A 26,511-nucleotide genomic window follows, 5' to 3' on the forward strand; every position below is an offset into this window, starting at 1 on the left:
AGGGACTGAGCGATGGTGAGGGATTGAGTACATTGCCCAGATTGGAGCAGGATTAACGGTTGACCTGGGAGCTCTTCATAACCTAGACAGTGAACATTAGCAGGCGAAGGATTGGATAAGGAGCAGGAATAGGAATAAACGGGTCATTTTTGGGATGGCAGGCTGTAACTAGTGGGTGCCGCAGGGATCAGTGCTTGGGCCTCAGCTATTCACAATCTATATCAATGACCTAGATGAAGGGACCGAGTGTAATGTATCCATGTTTGCTGACAATACAAAGCTAGGTGAGACAGTAAGCTGTGAGGAGCACACAAAGAGGCTGCAAAGGGATCTGGACAGGTTAAGTGAGTGGGCAGTAAGGTGGCAGGTGGAGTATAATGTGGGGAAATGTGAGGTTATTCACTTTGGTACAAAGAATAGAAAAACAGAATTTTTTTATTTTTTTATTTAAAAAAGGTGAGGGACTAGTAAATGTTCAGAGGGACCTGGGTGTCCTTGTACACGAATCACTGAAAGTTAACATGCAGGTACAGCAAGCAATTAGGAAAGCAAGTGGTATGTTGGCCTTTATTGGAAGAGGATTGGAGTATAAGAGTAAGGAAGTCTTGCTGCAATTATACAGGGCCCTGGTGAGACCACACCTGGAGTACTGGGCACAGTTTTGATCTCTTTACCCAAGGAGAGATATACATGCAACGTAGGTTCACCAGACTGATTCCTGGGGTGAGAGGGTTGTCCGTGGAGAGATCGAGCAGAATGGGCCTATACTCGCTGGAGTTTAGAAGTATTAGAGGTGATCTCATTGAAACATATAAAATTCTTAAGAGGGCTTGACAGGGTAGATGCCGAGAGGATGTTTCCCCTGGCTGGGGAGTCTAGAACCAGGGGTCACAGTCTCAGGATAAGGGGTCGGCCATTTAGGACTGAGATGAGGAGACATTTCTTCACTCAGAGGGCGGTGAATCTTTGGAATTCTCTACCCCAGAGGGCTGTGGAGGCTCAGTCGTTGAGTATATTCAAGACAGAGATCGATAGATTTTTGGACACGAAGGAATGGAGGGATATGGGGATCGGGCGGGAAAGTGGAGTTGAGGTCGATGATCAGCCGTGGTCTCATTGAATGGCGGAGCAAGCTCGAGGGGCCGAATGGCCGACTCCTGCTCCTGATTCTTGTGTTATTAATCAGTTGAGAGGTGTCGGGGACGAGCAGCACTTCTGACACAGGACTTACTGCAGTCAGCAAGCATCAGGCAACCTGGCTGATTTTTCTCTTCACTACGGCACTGCGCAGGACATTACTGCTTCACCCCCCCCCCCCCCACTCCCTATTGCGACCAGCTCATGAATCTGGGACCTTGCAGCTTTGTGTAGTTCAGCAGCAGCACTTTGAGCCCGAGTCCTCAGAGAACCGTGTAAATATTTCTGTTGATTTCCAGAGAATGACGGAGGTCCAATAAAATCAAAAAGGAGGAATACCCACACAGACTAACATTCATACATACTAAGGTGCAGTGATTGCACCTCAGATACCAACAGGGTTGAATCGCAGCAGTTTCCTTGTAAAACAGTACGTGAACACTGCCACTCAACCCAGCAACAGGTTTGCAGTCAGGTCAGTTAATATGGCTCAAATACATCACAGCCCGTAACAACACCTTTAATAGTAATACTGTCCCGAGACACAACTCCACTCTCTCACATTTTCACAATCCAAAGTCCGCCGCTCCTTTTACTGAATTAACAGGACTAAGTTCACCACCTGACAGCTTATATATAATTATATAAGAAAATAACTTGTCACCTGAAATTCCATATCATGAATTGTTTTTTTTTGTACTGTACATAGCTATGCATTTGTGTTCTTGCAAGAGGTTTAACTCTCTACTCCCAAGACTCGGTCAAATGTCGGTCTTCAAGCAGACCCCTTGAAAATGGAATGAACTGGACATGGAACAGCTCTGCACTCTGTACAGACACGGACATCGGCAATGAATTGGTTTTAAATAAACTCTCATTTGAAGATGATCTCGGCGCACTTTACAACGAGGGAGCATGCTGCTCAGCAGGCAGTGTGGGAGAGGGAGGTTACCAAACTCACGGCTGGAGAGGTGTTTTTTTTAAAAAGGAGGCTTTTGAAAGAAAGGGGAGAGCTAGCAAGGCAAGCCCAGGAACAAGGACTTATGAACACTGCCACCAGGCCCCCTCTGAAAGGTTATGAGCAATGTTTTAAAACATTTTTACATCCACCCGAGACAGCAGACGGGGCCTCAGTTTAACGTCTCATCCGAAAGGCAGCACCTCTGACAGTGCAGCACTCCCTCCGTACTGCCCCTCCGACAGTGCGGAGCTCCCTCAGTACTGCCCCTCCGACAGTGCAGCACTCCCTCAGTACTGCCCCTCCGACAGTGCGGCGCTCCCTCAGTACTGCCCCTCCGACAGTGCGGCACTCCCTCAGTACTGCCCCTCCGACAGTGCGGCGCTCCCTCAGTACTGCCCCTCCGACAGTGCGGCACTCCCTCAGTACTGCCCCTCCGACAGTGCGGCGCTCCCTCAGTACTGTCCCTCCGACAGTGCAGTGCTTCCTCAGTACTGCCCCTCCGACAGTGCGGCGCTCCCTCAGTACCGCCCCTCCGACAGTGCGGCGCTCCCTCAGTACCGCCCCTCCGACAGTGCGGCGCTCCCGCAGTACCGCCCCTCCGACAGTGCGGCGCTCCCGCAGTACCGCCCCTCCGACAGTGCGGCGCTCCCGCAGTACTGCCCCTCCGACAGTGCGGCGCTCCCGCAGTACTGCCCCTCCGACAGTGCGGTGCTCCCGCAGTACTGCCCCTCCGACAGTGCGGCGCTCCCTCAGTACTGTTCCTCTGACAGTGCGACGCTCCTTCAGTACTGCCCCTCCAACAGTGTGGCGCTCCCTCAGCACTGCACTGGGGTGACAGCAGCGATGCTGTGTTTAAGTCTCTGGAGTGGGACTTGAAGCCACACCTGCCTGATTTGGGAGGAGAGCATGCTGCCCACTGAGCCATTCACAGCAAAGCATTCCGCATTCTAATAACTCACAAGAACTTCTAAGTCCCTCCCCCATTGTTCTTTTAACGAGAATCCTGAGTCTATCCACTTTTAATATCGTCTGTCACAACCAAGACCACCAATAAAAACAGAAGATCTGGTCATTTATCTCATTGCTGTTTGAGGGAGCTTGCGGTGTGCAAATTGGCTGCTGCGGTTTGTACATTACAGCAGTGACTCCACTTCAGTACGGTGCTGGCTGTGAAGGTAACGCTCTCTTTAAAGGGACACTTTGATAATTTGGCTGATTTCCCCCCCCCCCCCCACATTTGTAATGAGATTTGAATGATTGAGGTTTCCTGTGCAATTCAGATTCTGAATTCTCTTCCTGCTCAGTAAACCCGGGGGCTCAGCCGAACCGTCCACGCAGGTCGCATGGCAATCCGATTTACTCATTAAGGAAAGAACAATTATGTCATTGTTCAATTTAGTGCAACAGTCAAATCTCAAAGCCATGCTTCCTCTGTGATTTGTACAGTACCTGCGGTAAGGAGAGAACAGCTCGTTACAAAGCTAGCTATTCTCCCCAACCACACGCTTGACACAGGTCTCCAGGGATCTCAGGAACTTCAGGAACCACAATCATTTGATATTTGTGGCATTTCTTCCCACTACACGATTACTCACGCTATACCTGAGACTCCATGGATGAATAAAGCCATAAGGGAACAACTGAGGCTAAGGAAAGAGGCATAGACAGCCGGGGAGTGCATGATAAGGGAGAATACGAAAAGATTAGGAGCGAAGTCAAAAAAATAATTAGGAAGGCAAAGAGGAACTATGAAATTAAATTATCAAGGAACATAAAACAAAATAGTAAAATATTTTACAGGCACATCAATTAAAAAGGAAGGTTGGGATGGGAATAGGGCCATTAAGGGATAGTCAGGATAATACCACAGGTAACGATAGAGAGATGGCAGAAATATTAAATCATTATTTTGCTTCAGTATTTACCAGGGAGATAGAACAGCTGGACATGGCATTGGATGACGAGATTAGTAATGAGTTAACTGCATTTAAACTAATCAAACTCAGAGGATAAAACCCCTGGTCCAGATGGATTGCATCCACGCATTTTAAAAGAATCTAGGGAAGAGATAGCAGAGGCATTATTACACATATTTAATCATGTTAGAAAAAGGTGCAGTGCCAGAAGACTGGCGGATAGTTAATGTAATACCGATATTTAAGAAGGGGGATAGAACATGTCCAGGAAATTATACACCAGTCAGCTTAACATCGGTGGTAGGAAAAATAATGGAATCCCTACTAAAAGAGAAAATAGAACATCTAGAAACCAAAAACATAGTAATGATTAGTCAACATGGATTTCGAAAGGGAAAGTCTTGCTTGACCAACCTCATTGAATTTTTTGAAGAGGTAACAGAGAGAGTAGACAATGGTATTGCAGTAGATGTAATTTATCTAGATTTTCAAAAGATACCCCATAATAGACTGATGAACAAGGTCAGAGAATGCGGAGTCAGGGGACAAGTAGCAGAATGGATTGCTGGCTGGCTTGACAGAAAGCAGAGAGTGGGAGTAAAGGGTAGCTATTCACAGGGGCAGAAGGTGGGTCGTGGTGTTCCACAAGGATCAGTGCTGGGACCACTGCTGTTCACAATTTACATTAATGATTTAGACTCTGGAATCAAAAACACAATTTCTAAACTTGCGGATGACACCAAATTGGGGAAGATAGTCAATACTGAGGAGGACTGCAACAAACTACAGGAGGACATTAATAAACTTGCAGAATGGGCATATAATTAAGAGGGGGAAAATAGAATATTTACCCCTACTCTCTGCTTTCTGCCTTGAAGTACAAATAGACAAATCACTAAAAGTTGCGCCACAGGTTAGCAAGGCCATAAAAAAAGCAAACCAAGCACTGGGGTTTATTTCTAGAGGGACAGAATTGAAAAGTAGGGAAGTTATGCTAAACCTGTATTGAACCTTGGTTAGACCACACTTGGAGTACTGCGTACAGTTCTGGTCACCATATTATAAAAAGGATATCGAGGCACTGGAGAGGGTGAAGAGAAGATTTACAAGGATGATACCAGAAATGTGAGGGTATACATATCAGGAAAGGATGAACAGGCTGGGTCTCTTTTCTCTTGAAAAAGAAGGCTGAGGGGTGACCTAATAGAGGTCTTTAAAATTATGAAAGGTTTTGAGAGAGTGGATACAGAGAGAGTGTTTCCACTTGTGGGGAAGAGCAAAACTAGAGGCCATCAATATAAGATAGTCACCAAGAAATCCAATAGGGAATTTAGAAGAAACTTCTTTACCCAGAGAGTGGTGAGAATGTGGAACTCGCTACCACAGGGAGTGGTTGAGGCGAATAGTATCGATACATTTAAAGGGAGGCTGGACAAGCATATGAGGGAGAAGGGAATAGAGGGTTACGCTGATAGATTTAGATGAGGAAAGACGGGAGGAGGCTCGAGTGGAGCATAAACACCGGCATGGATTGGCTGGACTGAATGGCCTGTTTCTGTGCTGTATATCCGGTGTAATCGTACGAGACTCAGTGAAGCCACGGCAATTAAGGTTAACTTTTAAGCTGAGTCACTACACAAACTCAAGAGGAAACAATTAGAGACAAGGCAAGCTAATATATTTTAAGTGCAAAAGTCATAGCCTAGTTAAAAAGACGGATATTGTGTGGCGCGGCGAGTTCCCTCCAGTATATAATGGCACGGCTCAAAGCCATTTTGCAGGAATAAGGAGGTAAGACATACACTAGATGGCGAACCCTTAAAACACAGGGGCATCAGGCACGTGGAGCTGTACAATACTTAACCAGCAGGAAATTCGTTGAAATTAAAGATTCCTCAGGACATCTTTTACTTAAGAAAATGGATATTAATGAGTGTAAATGAATGGTTGTATCGAAAATAATTCTCGATTGACTCCTAAATTAGCTGTAAATTCCTTTTCCCGCTCAGATTATAGCTCTCTGAAAAGATTTGGTGAGCTGTAATACTGACCAATAATTGGATCAGATTAAACAAGTACAGTCGCTGCAATCAGCCACTGATGGATCCGCCTCTTCGAATGGACCAAGACCTGTTTGGACACATCTATTTGGACTTGATGGCCAAATGGCCTCCTCCTGTGCCATTATGACTGACTCTCAGAGGAGAAAGTATTTCCAAGTGGCAGCCAGTCTCCCCCAGAACTTCAAGCAGCATTTATCACCGCGCCGGGGACCGCAGCGCTGCGTTATTTGACTGCAGAAGAGATCAGAAGTAAACCCAAGTTTGCGCTCGCCCAGAGTTCACACACATGCATGTAACAGAAGTCACTGAGCAATGATTAAAGTGGGCGCACTAAAGCACCAACAGTAGACTGGGGAAAGACAAGAGCTCACACAAGTGGAGAAACTCTGCTGCTGCTTGGGGCGCCAAATAGACGGAGAGGGGTCGTCGAGAAGAGGCAAAATAATAGGGGAAGGACCACGCCGAGCGGTCCATGCACGGCTCTTCACAGTGCCAGTGAGAGAGGTGCCAGAGACCAGCGCATTCATCCAATGTCGCAGAGAGGGGAGGACGGGTGGACACGATGAACTGGATGGGGAGAAGTCACAGGGATGAGGAATGAGATCACCTTCAAACAGCAAGTAACTCCAAAAATTCTCAGACAAGCACAGCAGCAAAATCAGAATCAGCAGAGCTACAGACTGCAAAAGAGGAATTAAACTGGGAATGCCAAAAGTTTAATAAAGGGTAGTCACGAGATGGCAGATGTTGGTCGACCTGATCCACTGACCAAAAATGTGAACTATTTTAACGATATTTTAATGGGCAAAGTCACGAGATCCAAAGGTTCAAAGTCTCTGCAGCTGCACTGTAACCGTTGTCCAAAGTATTTCAGCAAGATTCCACCCAACAACTGAAAATTCCCATCACATCCAACTCCCTACAGAGGCAGCTTTTAACAGTCGGAGTCAAGCCTCAAAAGCAGAGCTTGGTCCCCCCTCAGAAATATTTCACTCACAAAAATAAACTTGTTCGACCCAAACTAAAGACGTGCTTTGGATGCCAAGTCACCTGGAATGTCCCAGGTTACTGGGAGTTAAATGAACACAATATACACGGACTAAACGGTAAGTAACACTTCACAATCCTGAAGCATCAGCAGGCATTCTCGTATCAAAAACTGCCTTCAGCCAAGATTCTTCAATATCCAATACGCTCCAATGAATGACTCCTACCACTGCCTCATCCTCGTCAGATGCAGCCCCTCGCTCCAGAATCCCTCTGCAGGGTCATTTTGGTCCTCACCTTCCGTCCACCAGCCTTCACATTTAACAAATATCTTTCATCATTTACAACAAAATCCCAGCACCAAACACAACCCCTCGTTCTCCCAGCCTGCCCTACCCGTGCCCGCACAGGTGATGCAACACCTGCCCAGGCACCTCCACCCACACCATTGTCCAGTGCTGGAGACACTGTTTACAGGAGAGTTAGATTTAGTACTTGCTCCAGTCTAGCAGTGTGTCCGCTGCTCACGGTACGATCTCATCCGCACTGGGGAGACTGCTCTGCAAACTCCTCCATTCTATCCACGTGTGACCATGAGCTCCCTGTGGCTTGCTGCCCCATTCCCACTCTGACCTCTCCATCTTCAGCCAATGGAAGCTCAACACAAACTCCAGCATTTGATCTTTCTCCAAGGCACTGTGTAGACCTCTGGTCTGAGCCCCGACTTCAGCAACTCAGGGCTTTAACTGCAGCCTCAGCTTTCTCTGCAGCCGGAATGGCTGCTGATCTGGGATAGGTCCGTCAGTGTCTGGCCGCAGGGGAGACTGGCTGGTGCGCGGGGTGGAAACCCCATCAGAAAACCGTGCTGGTCGGGGAGTATGTTCCCTTGGTGCCGGTCCGCCCCCCCCCCCCACTGTTTTAGGGACAGTGACCCCCCTACCCTATTTAGCAGCTTCTCACATTTTAATTGCAAAACTGATCTCCAGGCTTTCCACGTCGCCCAGCGTCTGGTCTCTTCCCTGGCTGTCTGCCACCACCGTAGCCATTTACACAATCCGTGTTTTTCAAATGTCTTTAATGCTTCTTTCCATTGCCTGATGGACAGATCACCTCAGTTATTTATTCGTTTTTCCTTTAAGCAGGTTCCTAGTGCGTTCCGCCGATGCTGCCTCTTGTCCTCCCCCACCCCTTAGTTTAAGGCGTTTGCACAGCTTTCATTCCTTCAGTTCTGATTAAGGGCTGCAGCCTGGAACCTTAACTTGTCCGCGCTCTACACCGATACTGACAGCCCGGCGGTGTTCCCTTTAAAAAGACAAAATCTCTGATTTAACTGCACTGCTGGGTGCGTCTTCCACAACTGTTAAATACAAACATTTCACACACTCATCGCTGTGGGTACCTTGCGAAAACCGACCAACTGTGCAACTGTAGCCAACATTCCCGAGCCCAGTGACCACATTTCAAAAACTGGGCAAATACTTACCTGACTGGGTTCTAACCCAATGCACAGCAACAGAACTATCACTGTAATGGAAACTTTCAGAACTGCCACTGGAAGCCCCCCCAGCCCAGCGGTGTTCCTGAATGCTGGACTGGGGCCCCAGTCATTTGAAACTCTCTACACAACTGTTTGCAACTGGATATGTCCTGTAGAGGAAGCCCGAAAAAGTACTTAATGAAACCGAATGGGGTTAACCCTGCAGGCTGCACCTTCGTGATGATCATTAGAGTAACGCTCTACACATACTGGGTATATGCTTGTCTGACATTTTCACAAAGGCACTGTATATTTTTAAACTGGAGAAGCAGAGTGGTTACCACAGTTTTACCATTTCCTTTCCAACAAGGCAGCAGGTGACATTAGGGCTCCGTCAGACACTGCTGTTCCTGTGTTCCACTCGCTTGGTTGTTTCACGACAATGAAACCACAAAGATTCGAGCCATTGTCTCATGTCATGCTGCGCAAACAACTTCACTGAAGTATTGATACTTCAAACTATTCCCATTCACAGCCCACCCGTGTTGTTTAACACATTCTCGCCCTCTCCCCAGGAGACTATTCCCAACTGTCTGCGGCCACGTGGTCCTCACCTGTACTCTGCTTCAATGGCATTTACAGGGGCTGCGTTCTGATCGGTCAGCACGACTGAAGCTACGAGCTAAGATATACCAACCAGGCCAAAGAGTGGAAATCTACAACCCCCGTCGGCCAGCACTGTCCTTGATACAGAACAGGCACAGTACAAATGGATCCTCGCGTCTGCTGGCACCCCATCCGATCACCGGCACCAGTGTTCAATGGATCCTCGCGTCTGCTGGCACCCCATCCGATCACCGGCACCAGTGTTCAATGGATCCTCGCGTCTGCTGGCACCCCAACCGATCACCGGCACCACTGTGTTCAATGGATCCTCGCGTCTGCTGGCACCCCATCCGATCACCGGCACCACAGTGTTCAATGGATCCTCGCGTCTGCTAGCACCCCATCCGATCACCGGCACCACAGTGTTCAATGGATCCTCGCATCTGCTGGCACCCCAACCGATCACCGGCACCAGTGTTCAATGGATCCTCGCGCCTGCTGGCACCCCATCCGATCACCGGCACCAGTGTTCAATGGATCCTCGCGTCTGCTGGCACCCCATCAGATCACCGGCACCAGTGTGTTCAATGGATCCTCGCGTCTGCTGGCACCCCATCAGATCACCGGCACCAGTGTTCAATGGATCCTCGCGTCTGCTGGCACCCCAACCGATCACCGGCACCAGTGTTCAATGGATCCTCGCGTCTGCTGGCACCCCAACCGATCACCGGCACCAGTGTTCAATGGATCCTCGCGTCTGCTGGCACCCCATCCGATCACCGGCACCAGTGTTCAATGGATCCTCGCGTCTGCTAGCACCCCATCAGATCACCGGCACCAGTGTTCAATGGATCCTCGCGTCTGCTGGCACCCCATCCGATCACCGGCACCAGTGTTCAATGGATCCTCGCGTCTGCTAGCACCCCATCAGATCACCGGCACCAGTGTTCAATGGATCCTCGCGTCTGCTAGCACCCCATCCGATCACCGGCACCACAGTGTTCAATGGATCCTCGCGTCTGCTGGCACCCCATCCGATCACCGGCACCAGTGTTCAATGGATCCTCGCGTCTGCTGGCACCCCATCCGATCACCGGCACCAGTGTTCAATGGATCCTCGCGTCTGCTGGCACCCCATCAGATCACCGGCACCACAGTGTTCAATGGATCCTCGCGTCTGCTGGCACCCCATCCGATCACCGGCACCAGTGTTCAATGGATCCTCGCGTCTGCTGGCACCCCAACCGATCACCGGCACCACAGTGTTCAATGGATCCTCGCGTCTGCTGGCACCCCATCCGATCACCGGCACCAGTGTTCAATGGATCCTCGCGTCTGCTGGCACCCCAACCGATCACCGGCACCAGTGTTCAATGGATCCTCGCGTCTGCTGGCACCCCATCAGATCACCGGCACCACTGTGTTCAATGGATCCTCGCGTCTGCTGGCACCCCATCCGATCACCGGCACCAGTGTTCAATGGATCCTCGCGTCTGCTGGCACCCCAACCGATCACCGGCACCAGTGTGTTCAATGGATCGAGACTGCTAGCACCCCATCCGATCACCGGCACCACTGTGTTCAATGGATCCTCGCATCTGCTGGCACCCCAACCGATCACCGGCACCAGTGTTCAATGGATCCTCGCGTCTGCTGGCACCCCAACCGATCACCGGCACCACAGTGTTCAATGGATCCTCGCGTCTGCTGGCACCCCAACCGATCACCGGCACCACTGTGTTCAATGGATCCTCGCGTCTGCTGGCACCCCAACCGATCACCGGCACCACTGTGTTCAATGGATCCTCGCGTCTGCTAGCACCCCAACCGATCACCGGCACCAGTGTTCAATGGATCCTCGCGTCTGCTAGCACCCCAACCGATCACCGGCACCAGTGTTCAATGGATCCTCGCGTCTGCTGGCACCCCATCCGATCACCGGCACCAGTGTTCAATGGATCCTCGCGTCTGCTGGCACCCCATCCGATCACCGGCACCAGTGTTCAATGGATCCTCGCGTCTGCTGGCACCCCAACCGATCACCGGCACCAGTGTTCAATGGATCCTCGCGTCTGCTGGCACCCCATCAGATCACCGGCACCACTGTGTTCAATGGATCCTCGCATCTGCTGGCACCCCAACCGATCACTGGCACCACTGTGTTCAATGGATCCTCGCATCTGCTGGCACCCCAACCGATCACCGGCACCAGTGTTCAATGGATCCTCGCGTCTGCTGGCACCCCAACCGATCACCGGCACCACAGTGTTCAATGGATCCTCGCGTCTGCTGGCACCCCAACCGATCACCGGCACCACTGTGTTCAATGGATCCTCGCATCTGCTGGCACCCCAACCGATCACCGGCACCAGTGTTCAATGGATCCTCGCGTCTGCTAGCACCCCAACCGATCACCGGCACCAGTGTTCAATGGATCCTCGCGTCTGCTGGCACCCCATCCGATCACCGGCACCAGTGTTCAATGGATCCTCGCGTCTGCTGGCACCCCATCCGATCACCGGCACCACTGTGTTCAATGGATCCTCGCGTCTGCTAGCACCCCAACCGATCACCGGCACCAGTGTTCAATGGATCCTCGCGTCTGCTGGCACCCCATCCGATCACCGGCACCAGTGTTCAATAGATCGAGACTGCTAGCACCCCATCCGATCACCGGCACCAGTGTTCAATGGAATCTCGAGACTGCTAGCACCCCATCCGATCACCGGCACCACTGTGTTCAATGGAATCTCGAGACTGCTGGCACCCCATCCGATCACCGGCACCACAGTGTTCAATGGAATCTCGAGGCTGCTAGCACCCCATCCGATCACCGGCACCACAGTGTTCAATGGAATCTCGAGGCTGCTAGCACCCCATCCGATCACCGGCACCACTGTGTTCAATGGAATCTCGAGGCTGCTAGCACCCCATCCGATCACCGGCACCAGTGTTCAATGGATCGAGACTGCTAGCACCCCATCCGATCACCGGCACCAGTGTTCAATGGATCCTCGCGTCTGCTGGCACCCCAACCGATCACCGGCACCAGTGTTCAATGGATCCTCGCGTCTGCTGGCACCCCAACCGATCACCGGCACCACAGTGTTCAATGGATCCTCGCGTCTGCTGGCACCCCAACCGATCACCGGCACCACTGTGTTCAATGGATCCTCGCATCTGCTGGCACCCCAACCGATCACCGGCACCAGTGTTCAATGGATCCTCGCGTCTGCTAGCACCCCAACCGATCACCGGCACCAGTGTTCAATGGATCCTCGCGTCTGCTGGCACCCCATCCGATCACCGGCACCAGTGTTCAATGGATCCTCGCGTCTGCTGGCACCCCATCCGATCACCGGCACCACTGTGTTCAATGGATCCTCGCGTCTGCTAGCACCCCAACCGATCACCGGCACCAGTGTTCAATGGATCCTCGCGTCTGCTGGCACCCCATCCGATCACCGGCACCAGTGTTCAATAGATCGAGACTGCTAGCACCCCATCCGATCACCGGCACCAGTGTTCAATGGAATCTCGAGACTGCTAGCACCCCATCCGATCACCGGCACCACTGTGTTCAATGGAATCTCGAGACTGCTGGCACCCCATCCGATCACCGGCACCACTGTGTTCAATGGAATCTCGAGACTGCTGGCACCCCATCCGATCACCGGCACCACAGTGTTCAATGGAATCTCGAGGCTGCTAGCACCCCATCCGATCACCGGCACCACAGTGTTCAATGGAATCTCGAGGCTGCTAGCACCCCATCCAATCACCGGCACCACTGTGTTCAATGGAATCTCGAGACTGCTGGCACCCCATCAGATCACCGGCACCAGTGTTCAATGGAATCTCGAGGCTGCTAGCACCCCATCCGATCACCGGCACCAGTGTTCAATGGATCGAGACTGCTAGCACCCCATCCGATCACCGGCACCAGTGTTCAATGGAATCTCGAGGCTGCTAGCACCCCATCCGATCACCGGCACCAGTGTTCAATGGATCGAGACTGCTAGCACCCCATCCAATCACCGGCACCAGTGTTCAATGGAATCTCGAGGCTGCTAGCACCCCATCCAATCACCGGCACCAGTGTTCAATGGAATCTCGAGGCTGCTAGCACCCCATCCGATCACTGGCACCACAGTGTTCAATGGATCGAGGCTGCTAGCACCCCATCCGATCACCGGCACCACTGTGTTCAATGGAATCTCGAGGCTGCTAGCACCCCATCCGATCACCGGCACCACTGTGTTCAATGGATCGAGACTGCTAGCACCCTATCCAATCACTGGCACCACTGTGTTCAATGGATCGAGACTGCTAGCACCCCATCCGATCACCGGCACCACAGTGTTCAATGGATCGAGACTGCTAGCACCCTATCCAATCACTGGCACCACTGTGTTCAATGGATCGAGACTGCTAGCACCCCATCCGATCACCGGCACCACAGTGTTCAATGGATCGAGGCTGCTAGCACCCCATCCGATCACCGGCACCACTGTGTTCAATGGATCGAGACTGCTAGCACCCCATCCGATCACCGGCACCACAGTGTTCAATGGAATCTCGAGACTGCTAGCACCCCATCCGATCACCGGCACCACTGTGTTCAATGGAATCTCGAGACTGCTAGCACCCCATCCGATCACCGGCACCACAGTGTTCAATGGAATCTCGAGACTGCTAGCACCCCATCCGATCACCGGCACCACTGTGTTCAATGGATCGAGACTGCTAGCACCCCATCCGATCACCGGCACCACTGTGTTCAATGGAATCTCGAGGCTGCTAGCACCCCATCCGATCACCGGCACCACTGTGTTCAATGGAATCTCGAGACTGCTAGCACCCCATCCGATCACCGGCACCAGTGTTCAATGGATCGAGACTGCTAGCACCCCATCCAATCACCGGCACCAGTGTTCAATGGAATCTCGAGGCTGCTAGCACCCCATCCAATCACCGGCACCAGTGTTCAATGGAATCTCGAGACTGCTAGCACCCCATCCGATCACCGGCACCACTGTGTTCAATGGAATCTCGAGGCTGCTAGCACCCCATCCGATCACCGGCACCACTGTGTTCAATGGATCGAGGCTGCTAGCACCCCATCCGATCACCGGCACCACTGTGTTCAATGGATCGAGGCTGCTAGCACCCCATCCGATCACTGGCACCACAGTGTTCAATGGATCGAGGCTGCTAGCACCCCACCCGATCACCGGCACCACTGTGTTCAATGGAATCTCGAGGCTGCTAGCACCCCATCCGATCACCGGCACCACTGTGTTCAATGGAATCTCGAGGCTGCTAGCACCCCATCCGATCACCGGCACCACTGTGTTCAATGGATCGAGGCTGCTAGCACCCCATCCGATCACCGGCACCACTGTGTTCAATGGATCGAGACTGCTAGCACCCCATCCGATCACTGGCACCACTGTGTTCAATGGATCGAGACTGCTAGCACCCTATCCAATCACTGGCACCACTGTGTTCAATGGATCGAGACTGCTAGCACCCCATCCGATCACCGGCACCACAGTGTTCAATGGATCGAGACTGCTAGCACCCTATCCAATCACTGGCACCACTGTGTTCAATGGATCGAGACTGCTAGCACCCCATCCGATCACCGGCACCACAGTGTTCAATGGATCGAGGCTGCTAGCACCCCATCCGATCACCGGCACCACTGTGTTCAATGGATCGAGGCTGCTAGCACCCCATCCGATCACCGGCACCACAGTGTTCAATGGATCGAGGCTGCTAGCACCCCATCCGATCACCGGCACCACAGTGTTCAATGGAATCTCGAGACTGCTAGCACCCCATCCGATCACCGGCACCACTGTGTTCAATGGAATCTCGAGACTGCTAGCACCCCATCCGATCACCGGCACCACTGTGTTCAATGGAATCTCGAGGCTGCTAGCACCCCATCCGATCACCGGCACCACTGTGTTCAATGGAATCTCGAGGCTGCTAGCACCCCATCCGATCACCGGCACCAGTGTGTTCAATGGATCGAGACTGCTAGCACCCCATCCGATCACCGGCACCACTGTGTTCAATGGATCGAGACTGCTAGCACCCCATCCGATCACCGGCACCACTGTGTTCAATGGATCGAGACTGCTAGCACCCCATCCGATCACCGGCACCACAGTGTTCAATGGAATCTCGAGGCTGCTAGCACCCCACCCGATCACCGGCACCACTGTGTTCAATGGATCGAGACTGCTAGCACCCCATCCGATCACCGGCACCACTGTGTTCAATGGAATCTCGAGGCTGCTAGCACCCCATCCGATCACCGGCACCACTGTGTTCAATGGATCGAGGCTGCTAGCACCCCATCCGATCACCGGCACCACTGTGTTCAATGGAATCTCGAGGCTGCTAGCACCCCATCCGATCACCGGCACCACTGTGTTCAATGGATCGAGACTGCTAGCACCCCATCCGATCACCGGCACCACTGTGTTCAATAGATCGAGGCTGCTAGCACCCCACCCGATCACTGGCACCACTGTGTTCAATGGATCGAGACTGCTAGCACCCTATCCAATCACTGTGTTCAGCCCCTTCGGAGGTTGTCCCTACTCTGCCCCCAGGTTTCCACACACTTTCACAGGGCGAAGTATATTGGTACCATTCTCGGAGGTCATTCTGTGAACATCACGAAAACAGTGCTTTGTATGACAGAAAAAGTGAGGTCATTTGAAAACTGCCCTCTCAAAACTTTGGCCTGTACACAATCTCAACAAATCAGACAGGAGACTGCTTCAGATTAGCTCAAGGCTGCAATCATCCGGTCTACAGTCTCCTGGTTAGTGAACCTCTCAATTTGTCTCAGTCCTTACTATCGCCCTCCTCTATTATTCCAGATCAGCCGCTCTTTGTGGTTAGTGGTGTCGGATTTCATAGAAGGGAACCATTGAAATAAATGAAGAGCAAGGGGGTTTGTTGCACATCAAAGCATTTAACAATATTTCAATGTAAAGCCTCCTATAAATCAGGATGGAGTAATAATGAGAAGCTTCTAAATGGAAGCACATTGACCTAGTGCCTAGTGATAATCCTTCCAATGCTTGGCCATAAGCATCGCGGACACTGTTTCCCCCCCCCCCCTCTCCAATTCACCAAAACACTGGCAGAAGCGGTTGTCTCCGGGAGAGACAAGAGCGTGACTACAGAACAAGAAACCTTGAACAAAGCGAAGGGCAGCTCAGTTAGAACACGCTCACCGGTGTTCAAATCAGATTACCAAACATGCGGAGGGTGGATTAAGCTTTTCATGACTAGATGGAGGCCACACACAGGTCGACAGTTTCTGTCTGATGAAAGACCAAAAACTGGGTAATACAGTACTTAAGTAAAGATTGTAGACATCTGTAGTTTGCCCACATGGATTTCCACTGGTGCTTTCATGAGGAGTTTAACGGAGTAACAGATGTCCAGGACTGTGGGCTCCCAAGCTTATCTCAGGCCAGCACGGTGCAGATAGTTTGATTATTGTACACACGGGAGGCTCACTACTGGATAAAGCTTTCTTATCCCAAATAAAGAAAGTGCTGGAAATACTCAGCGGGTCAGGCAGCATCTGTGGAGAGAGAAACAGTTAACATTTCAGGTCGATGACCTTTCGTCAGAACTGAAAAAAGTTAGAGATGTAACAGGTTTTACAAGTGCAGGGGCAGGGAAAGGGGGAGGGGAGGAAAGACCAAAAGGGAAGGCCTGGGATAGGGTGGAAGGCAGGAGAGGATAAATGACAAAGGGATGATGGGGCAAGTAAAGAAACAAAAGCTGGGTCTAGAGGAGGTGTAAATGGCCACAGCAGAATAATTACCAGAACCTGCTGTCTGGTACAATGGGATCAGGTTATGATTGTTGAAGTCAGTGCCGAGTCCGGAAGGCGAGCTGAAACGCTAACACTGCTTCTCTCTCCACAGATGCTGCCTGACCCACTGAGTGTTTCCAACATCCACAGTATTTTGCTGCTTCTTTATCCCATCAGCTCTAAATATTCTTCCGATTTTCATTAACTTGGTTTAGCACATTGCTTCTTGCTCCTAACTAGATCAGACAGGATCCCACGCTCCCAAAAATGCTGGGGAAATTCTGCTGGTTCAATAACTGCCTGAAGTTTTGAGATAGAAACCAACTGCACTTTGAAAGCAGAGGGAGAGGAGGGTTTGAGAAAGAAATCGCCAGACTCTAACTCACACAGGGGTGCAGGATTTCCTGCCCGTCGCAAACATCAAAAAATCACAAACCCATTTATGACCTTGCTACATGGTGCACACAGAACTCTTCCCCGCAGACTCTCGGGACTAAAGATTATTTTTAATCCTGTACAAAAACTAGAAGTGGAATTGTAAAGTAAGAGTGATTTCAGAGGGCGAAGCATTTACATTCGTCTTCAGAGACAACAATGTAACAGAAATAACAACAGAAAATGCTGGAAAAACTCAGCAGGCCCGGCAACATCCGTGGAGAGAAATTAGAGTCAACGTTTCGAGTGAACCCTTTGTCAAAGGGGTTTTGACCCGAAACATTAACTCTATTTTCTCTGGCCTGACCTGCTGAGTTTTTCCAGCATTTTCTGTTGTTATTTCGGATTTCCAGCATCTGCAGTATTTTGCTATCGTAATGTGACAGAAATCTTCATTTACAAACAAACAGATTTCTTCCTCTCATCCGTAGGTGGCTCAAAAAACACTTAAGAATAGTGATCCCACAAGTACAACAGCGATTTCAGACAAGAATTTCTGGAGATTGTTCACTGCTGATACAGCTCCCTTGCTCGCTCACATCCCCAAAATACCAGCTCACTTGAACTGAAATCCTGGCTAGAGATAGGAATTCTCTCTTTCTACATCTGTCTCCTTCCTTTACATTACACCTATCCCTCAGCCGCTGGTAACTGAGCATTGCCACACCACTCACTGAATCCTGGCCAGCTGACACATGCTCTCGATCGAACAGTCTCTCCCTGCACTGATGCAGCCTGGCTGCTAACCAGAGCCTCATACCTTGCCATTGTGGTCTCGAGCATCTCACCAAATCAAAAACGAGTCTCGAAGCTTCACACTAAGCTTAGAGACACAACAGTAGGATTCAACTTGGCCAAAAAATCTAAACATTTCAAATAAAGAAACGACTTCTTGCAAATATTTTGTCAGGAATGAAAGAGCAGTCTGTTCCAAAAGATACAAGAGACTTTTTGTAAAGGGTATTTTACGAGAGCAGCGAGGATTTCTATATAAAGTATGTAGTGTGGTAGGACTGCGACTCCCGCTATGGCAAACTCTGTCTCAGTAACAGGACCGAGAAAATCCACTCAGCTTTTGGACTAAGTCTCTTGATCAACTTTTGGACTAGGAAAATAACGTAGGAAAAGATAGATAAAGCAGAGTCCCACAAACTGCAGTGACCAGATAATCTGTTTTAGTGATGTTGACTGAGGGATAAGCATTGGCCCAGGACACCTACAAAGGCCAGCTGTTGAAGGTATGGCTCGGCACAGGCTGCTGTCTGCAATTTGTTCGATGGGAGAGAAGAGATATCATGTGATAAGAAAATCAGACCCCAAAACTAAATGAGGCGGGTGGTTAAAATGCCACACTCCATGTTGAAGTCGAGATATGATTATTTTCCAGTTTAGGACACCATATTTAGCGACACTTCTCAAGCCCACCAACACGTAACCATGCAATACGTGCAGATAGCGCTCTCAATTATTGCTATGGTGACAGTACTGGGTTTGGGATGTCCATATAACAAGTGAATGGCGGTTACGTTGTAGGTTGTGGTGTTGAGGGAGTCACACAGTGAGCTCCGACCACTAGTCACCAGGAGTGCTACAGCTCCACTGGTCTCTGTGGGGCTCGCGCTCTCGGTGGATCCAGCTCTGGCAGGCCGAGGTCTACCTCCACTGTTGGATGTTGTTGAGGGCAACTACCGTTTGGCAGCTGTTAACGGAGAGCTAAGCAAAGTAAAGGAAGCCCCACTGAACTAGAACCAGTGACTACAGGCATCGCGCACTGGGCACCAGATCGGTCGTCCATCTCAGCCACCGAGAGGCTGTAACCCAACCGTGCTTTTTACCAGACAGCAGTTCAAACATCCTCTGCACAAATACTGGTGCAATTCTTCACCTCCTGCCATCCAGCTGCCATTACAAATCCTCTGCGGGATTTTTAAACAAAAACTAACCGTTGCCTGCTTCACAGTATCTCAAGTTACGGCACGGAATGTAGACAACAGACTAGCTTGCCGGGCCAGCCAAAAAGCTGCCCGCAGTATTTATCAACAGGGGAGGGCACTGCGAACACCCAGTCAATGTTCCCACAATCAGTAGAGGCATCAGCAAAAAACAGCTTCAAGGTGGGGTGGGGCTGTGCTCAGGACTGAGTTACAAGGCAGTGACCACAACTAGCATTTATATAGCGCCTTTAACATAGAACATCCAGGCTGCCAACCACACTAAAACACAGTCAAGCTCAAGCAGCTTGCACTCATCTAAAATTGGGGAATGGTTTATACTCAACCTATAGACAGTCTCAATAAAATGACTCCTAATGTAAGTATGTGACCGAGAATGGAGTACAGCACCACTGTGCCCCTCCAGTGCTTTATCACTTGTCTCGTGCCGAGATAGCAAGTGACAATTGACTATTCTGTCACAGGGCATCAGAACTGAGCCCAATCCCCGTGCTCAGCCCATACCCCCCACCCCCCCCCCACAAATACACCTATAGATGGTGCGAAATACAGGGCAGGGATTGAATCTAGGATCGTCCCAGCTCTGTGGCTTTCTATTCTCCTGAGAGTTCACCATGCGACAGGGTTAAATTATGAGGGGAGATTACACAAACTAGGATTGCAGTCCCTGGAATTTAGACAGTTAAGGGGTGATCTGATCGATTTCAAGATATTAAGGGGAACTGATAGAGAGAAACTATTTCCGCTGGTTGGGGATTCTAGGACTGGGGGCAGAGTCTAAAAATCAGAGCCAGAACTTTCAAGAATAAAATTAGGAAATACTTCCACACAAAGGGTGGTAGAAGTTTGGAACTCTCTTCCACAAACGGCAATTGATGCTAGATCAATTGTTAATTTAAATCTGAGATGGATAGCTTTTTGTTAACCAAAAGTATTGAGAGATATGGGCCAAAGGTATATGGAGTCAGCCATGATCTCACTGAATGGCAGAACAGCCTTGAGGGGCTGAATGGCCTCCTCCTGTTCAGAGAACAATTTGAAACGACTGACTCAGATACCAAGTCCCTTTTACAGATATCAAAATAGGCCTTCCAGTCTGCGACCTGAGATAGTGGAGCACTCAACAGATTGTGCAGCAAAACCAACACCCTCTCTGCTCCAGTCTCGGAACAAATGACAGTAGTTTAAGTGGGCGCTGTGTCTCCACACTGCAGCACCGGGCAAGGCAATGAACCACATCCATCGGAATAAGTGATGGTAGTAATAGTCTGAGCAGAGATAGAGACCCAGCACAGGCTCAGAAACAACAGGAAACACCATCAGCATCTGGACAGAGAAACAAGGAATAATGTCGGCAAACTTTAGAGAAACTCTGGTGTTTTTGCCCCCCTCCCCCCCCCCAAACCCCCAACAAACCCAAACCTCTCCTCTCCTCACCGAAACCCCGGGGCTTCACCCCCCGCCCTCTCCCCCCAAACAAACCCAATCCCCAACGTCCTACCCTCTCCCCCCACATCGCGGGGCTTCTCCCCCCACACACACCCCAACCCAAACACCCCGGGGTTTCAAACACCCCACACACACTCCCCTCTCCCTCCCCCCGGGGCTTCTCCCCCCCCCCCCACACACACCCCAACCCAAACACCCCGGGGTTTCAAACACCCCACACACACTCCCCTCTCCCCACACACACCCCAACCCAAACACCCCGGGGTTTCAAACACCCCACACACACTCCCCTCTCCCTCCCCCCGGGGCTTCTCCCCCCCCCCACACACACCCCAACCCAAACACCCCGGGGTTTCAGACACCCCACACACACTCCCCTCTCCCTCCCCCCGGGGCTTCTCCCCCCCCCCCCCCCAACCCAAACACCCCGGGGTTTCAAACACCCCACACACACTCCCCTCTCCCTCCCCCCGGGGCTTCACCCCCCCCCCACACACACCCCAACCCAAACACCCCGGGGTTTCAAACACCCCACACACACTCCCCTCTCCCTCCCCCCGGGGCTTCTCCCCCCCCACACCCCCAACAAACCCAAACCTCTCCTCTCCGAAACCCCGGGGCTTCACCCCCCAAACCCCCAACAAACCCAATCCCCAACCTCCCCTCTTCCCCACCCGCACCCCCCAACACCCCGGGGCTTCAAACCCCCCACACACCCTCAACAAACCCAAACCAAACCTCTCCTCACCGAAACCCCACGGCTTCTCCCCCCCCCCCCCCGCACCCCCCAACAAACCCCACCCCAGCCTCTTCCCTCCCCCCACCCCCACCCCCAGGGCATTCCCCCCCCGGTACCTTGTCCGAGTCCAGCGCCGCGGGGGCCTGACACAGGCGGTAGAGGAAGGAGCGGGGGTCGCGGCTCAGGGTCTGCCGGGTGCTCAGGAACCGGGTGCCGCCGACATTCAGCCGGACCCACTTGGCGGCGGCCGCCCGCTCCAGGCCCGAGCACTGGCGGCACAGCGCGGGAGGCCCGCCGTCCGGGAGATCCTCTGCCGCCGTCCCCGCCATCGACAACCCCGCCGCCGCCATCCCGCCCGCCGGACACCGGCCCGCCCGCCTCACCTCCCGGCAACCCCCGCGCCCGGTCCGCCTCACCTCCCGGCAACCCCCGCGCGCCACACCTCCCGGCAACCCCCGCGCCCGGCCCGCCCGCCTCACCTCCCGGCAAACCCCGCGCCCGGCCCGCCCGCCCGCCCGCCACACCTCCCGGCAAGCCCCGCGCCGGGCCCGCCCGCCACACCTCCCGGCAATCCCCGCGCCCGGTCCGGCCCGCCCACCACACCTCCCGGCAACCCCCGCGCCGGGCCCGCCCGCCACACCTCCCGGCAACCCCCGCGCCCGGTCCGGCCCGCCCGCCACACCTCCCGGCAACCCCCGCGCCCGGCCCGCCCGCCTGCCTCACCTCCCGGCAACCCCCGCGTCCAGTCTCTGTCACTCTTTAATTATATTTTAAATAATTAATTATTCAAAGGTCATGTTTATCATGTATATTTCAAATAATGTACGTTCACCGCAATGCTTTTAATTATTCTCATTTTTTGCATCATAAATGTGACTTCAACCTCTATATTTATCTATTAATAAATCAAATGTAGTAAATTGGCCAGGAATTTCATTGAAAACTCATTGGTTTTAATCATGTTATTGTGAAATGTCATTATTTCAAAAAAAATCATCTTTGATAATTTGCTTTTGTAATTAATTATTAATGCACTTACAACAACAACTTGTATTTATATAGCGCCTTTAACATAGTAAAATGTCCCAAGGCGCTGCACAGGAGCATTAAAAGACAAAAAAAATTGACACCGAGCCACATAAGGAGAAATTAGGGCAGGTGACCAAAAGCTTGGTCCAAGTGGTCAGTTTTAAATGAGTCTTAAAGGAGGAGAGAGAGGTGGAGAGGCGGAGAGGTTTAGGGAGGGAATTCCAGAGCTAGGGGCCCAGGCAGCTGGAGGCACGGCCACCAAAGGTGGAGCGATTATAACCAGGGATGGTCAAGAGGGCAGAATTAGAGGAGCGCTGATATCTCGGGGGGGCTGAAGGAGATTAGAGAGGGGCGAGGCCATGGAGGGATTTGAAAACAAGGATGAGAATTTTGAAATTGAGGCGTTGCTTAACCGGGAGCCAATGTAGGTCAGCGAGCACAGGGGGTGATGGGTGAACAGGACTCGGTGCGAGTTAGGACACGGGCAGCCGGGTTTTGGATGACCTCAAGTTTACGTAGGGTAGAATGTGGGAGGCCAGCCAGGAGTGTGTTGGAATAGTCAAGTCTAGAGGTAACAAAGGCATGGAGGAGGGTTTCAGCAGCGGATGAGCTGAGGCAAGGACGGAGACGGGCAATGTTATGGGGGTGGAAATAGGCGGTCTTAGTTATGCTGTGGATATGTGGTCGGAAGCTCATTTTAGGGTCAAATATGATACCAAGGTAGCAAACAGTGAGGTTCAGCCTCAGACAGATGTTAGGGAGAGGGATGGAGTCAGTGGCGGGGACCAAAAACAATGGCTTCGGTCTTCCCAATATTTAATTGGAGAAAATTTCTACTCATCCAGAACTGGATGTCGGACAAGCAGTCTGACAATTTAGAGACCGTGGAGGGGTCGAGGGAAGTGGTAGTGAGGTAGAGCTGGGTGTGGTCAGCGTGCATGTGCAAACTGACGCTGTGTTTTCGGATGATGTCGCCAAGGGGCAACATGTAGATGAGAAATAGGAGGGAGCCAAGGATAGATTCTTGGGGACACCAGAGGTAACAGTGCGGGAGTGGGAAGAGAAGCCGTTGCAGGTGATTCTATGGCTACGATTAGATAGATAAGAATGGAACCAGGCGCGTGCAGTCCCACCCAGCTGGACAACGGTGGAGAGGCGTTGGAGAAGGATGGAGTGGTCAAACATTTAGTAAGATTGGGAGAAGGGGAAGTGCAAAGGAGACCTGGATGTTCTTGTGCACCAGTCGCTGAAGGTAAGCATGCAGCTGCAGCAGGCGGTTAAGAAGGCAAATGGTATGTTGGCCTTTGTAGCAAGAGGGTTCGAGTACAGGAACAAGGATGTCTTGCTACAGTTGTACAGGGCCTTGGTGAGACCACACCTTGAGTATTGTGTGCAGTTTTGGTCGCCTTACCTGAGGAAGGACGTTCTTGCCATGGAAGGAGTGCAGCGAAGATTCACCAGGCTGATACCTGGGATGGCAGGAATGACGTATGAGGAGAGATTGTGTCGATTGGGCTTATACTCACTGGAGTTTAGAAGATTGAGAGGGGATCTCATCGAAACCTATAAAATTCTGTCAGGCCTGGACAGACTAGATGCAGGAAGGATGTTTTTGATGGCCGGGGAGTCCAGAACCAGGGGTCATAGTCTAAGGATAAGGGGTAAGCCATTTAGGACTGAAATGAGGAGGAATTTCTTCACCCAGAGAGTGGTGAGCCTGTGGAATTCTCTACCACAGAAGGCAGTAGAGGCCAATTCATTAAATATATTCAAGAAGGAGTTAGATATATTTCTTAAGGCTAAAGGGATCAAGGGATATGGGGAGAAAGCAGGGACAGGGTACTGAATTTGGATGATCAGCCATGATCTCATTGAATGGCGGAGCAGGCTCGAGGGGCCGAATGGCCTACTCCTGCTCCTATCTTCTATGTTTCTATGCAAAATGTTTACCTCCCCCAGAATTTTGGACTTGGACCTGTTATTTTTAACTCCATTAGCTGAATGCAGATTGTGCAGTCTGAGCAGGTGCAGTGTCCCAGGATGGGCCGAATGGACTCTTTCTGTGCTGTACTATTCTATGATTCTATGTACCATTCAGTCAGATCAACTGTTACAATATTTTTCATTGGCTGACAACAGTTTTTGCTCCTGTGCTTTTAGGAATATATGAAGAAAAACTAGGGGGAAAGCTATACTCATATTAAATATTAGAAACGGGATGATGAGTCTGACTGTGATTTTGTTCCCGTTTACATTGTTCCCATTAAACGGAACCTTGGAAAGTTGTGCAACTTTTTCCAACGTCTTTCCCTAAAGTTACAACAGGAGCAGCTTCCTGGTGCACGGCTCCATCTACTGGTATCAAAGTGCAGTTCTGAACAAGGATCACAACCAAAATGTTACTGGTGGCCTGACCACACTCAAACATTACAGACTGAGCACACTGAATGGTTAAGGTGGAGGATGGGCTGCCAATCAAGCGGGCTGCTTTGTCCTGGATGGTGCCGAGCTTCTTGAGTGTTGTTGGAGCTGCACTCATCCAGGCAAGTGGAGAGTATTCCATCACACTCCTTACTTGTGCCTTGTAGATGGTGGAAAGGCTTTGGGGAGTCAGGAGGTGAGACACTCGCCACAGAATACCCAGCCTCTGACCTGCTCTTGTTGCCACAGTATTTATGTGGCTGGTCCAGTTAAGTTTCTGGTCAATGGTGAACCCCAGGAAGTTGATGGTGGGGGATTCGGCGATGGTAATGCCATTGAATGTCAAGGGGCAGTGGTTAGACTCTCGCTTAAGAACATAAGAAATAGGAGCAGGAGTCGGCCAATCGGCCCCTCGAGCCTGCTCCGCCAATCGGCCCCTCGAGCCTGCTCCGCCAATCGGCCCCTCGAGCCTGCTCCGCCATTTAATAAGATCATGGCCGATCTGATCCTAACCGCCAATCCACTATCACAGAACCATCTCCTGAATCTAACAGAATTAGACACACGAAATAGGAGCAGGATCAGGCTACACGGCCCCTGGGCCCACTCTGCTACCCACAGGGCCAGGACCGATCCGAACCTAGACTCATGTCCAAATTCCTGCCCGCTCCCCGTAACCCTTAATTCCCTTTACTTCTAGGAAACTGTCTATTTCTGTTTTAAATTTATGTAATGATGTAGCTTCTACAGCTTTTTGGGGCAGCATATTCCATGGACCTACCACCCTCTGAGTGAAATAGTTCCTCCTCATCTCAGTTTTGAAAGAGCAGCCCCTTATTCTAAGACTATGCCCCCTAGTTCTAGTTTCACCCATCATCGGGAACATCTTCCCCGCATCCACCCGATCCAACCCCTTCACAATCTTATATGTTTCAATAAGATCGCCTCTCATTCTCCTGAACTCCAATGAGTAGAGTCCCAATCTACTCAATCTCTCCTCATATGTCCATCCCCTCATCCCCGGGATTAACCGAGTGAACCTTCTTTGTACTGACTCGAGAGCAAGTATGTCCTTTCTTAAGTATGGACACCAAAACTGTACACAGTATTCCAGGTGCGGTCTCACCAATACCTTGTACAACTGAAGCAATACCTCCCTATTTTTATATTCTATCCCCCTAACAATGAAAGCCAACATTCCATTGGCCTTCTTAATCACTTGCTGCACCTGCATACTAACCTTTTGAGTTTCGTGCACCAGGACCCCCAGATCCCTTTGTACTTCAGTACTTTTCAGTTTCTTGCCATTAAGATAATAACTTGCTCTACGATTTTTCCTGCCAAAGTGCATAACCTCACACTTTCCAGTATTGTATTCCATCTGCCAAATCTCTGCCCACTTACTTAGCCTGTCGATGTCCCCTTGCAGGTTTTTTATGTCCTCCTCACTCACTACTTTCCCTCCCATCTTAGTGTCATCTGCA

At 51.0% G+C, this 26,511-nt stretch overlaps 1 protein-coding gene across 3 annotated transcripts in view; it reads right to left on the reverse strand.

Moving 5' to 3' along the window:
- Positions 1-21,975, reverse strand: part of LOC147110260 (BTB/POZ domain-containing protein KCTD5-like) — a 68,887-nt gene extending 46,912 nt beyond the window's left edge. Inside the window, exon 1 of one of the 3 annotated variants that reach the window (XM_086000041.1) lies at positions 21,694-21,975. In XM_086000041.1, the coding sequence (XP_085856167.1) occupies positions 21,694-21,927 (234 nt within the window). In that variant the 5' untranslated portion in view covers positions 21,928-21,975. The remainder of the gene's footprint in view (positions 1-21,693) is intronic. The other 2 variants (XM_086000043.1, XM_086000042.1) reach the window with 2 other exon arrangements.
- Positions 21,976-26,511: the final 4,536 nt, after the last annotated feature.

Source organism: Somniosus microcephalus, chromosome 11, assembly GCF_052327205.1.
Source record: "Somniosus microcephalus isolate GS21.2 chromosome 11, FLI_Smic_1.0, whole genome shotgun sequence".
In the NCBI taxonomy this organism is placed as follows: Eukaryota; Metazoa; Chordata; class Chondrichthyes; order Squaliformes; family Somniosidae; genus Somniosus; species Somniosus microcephalus.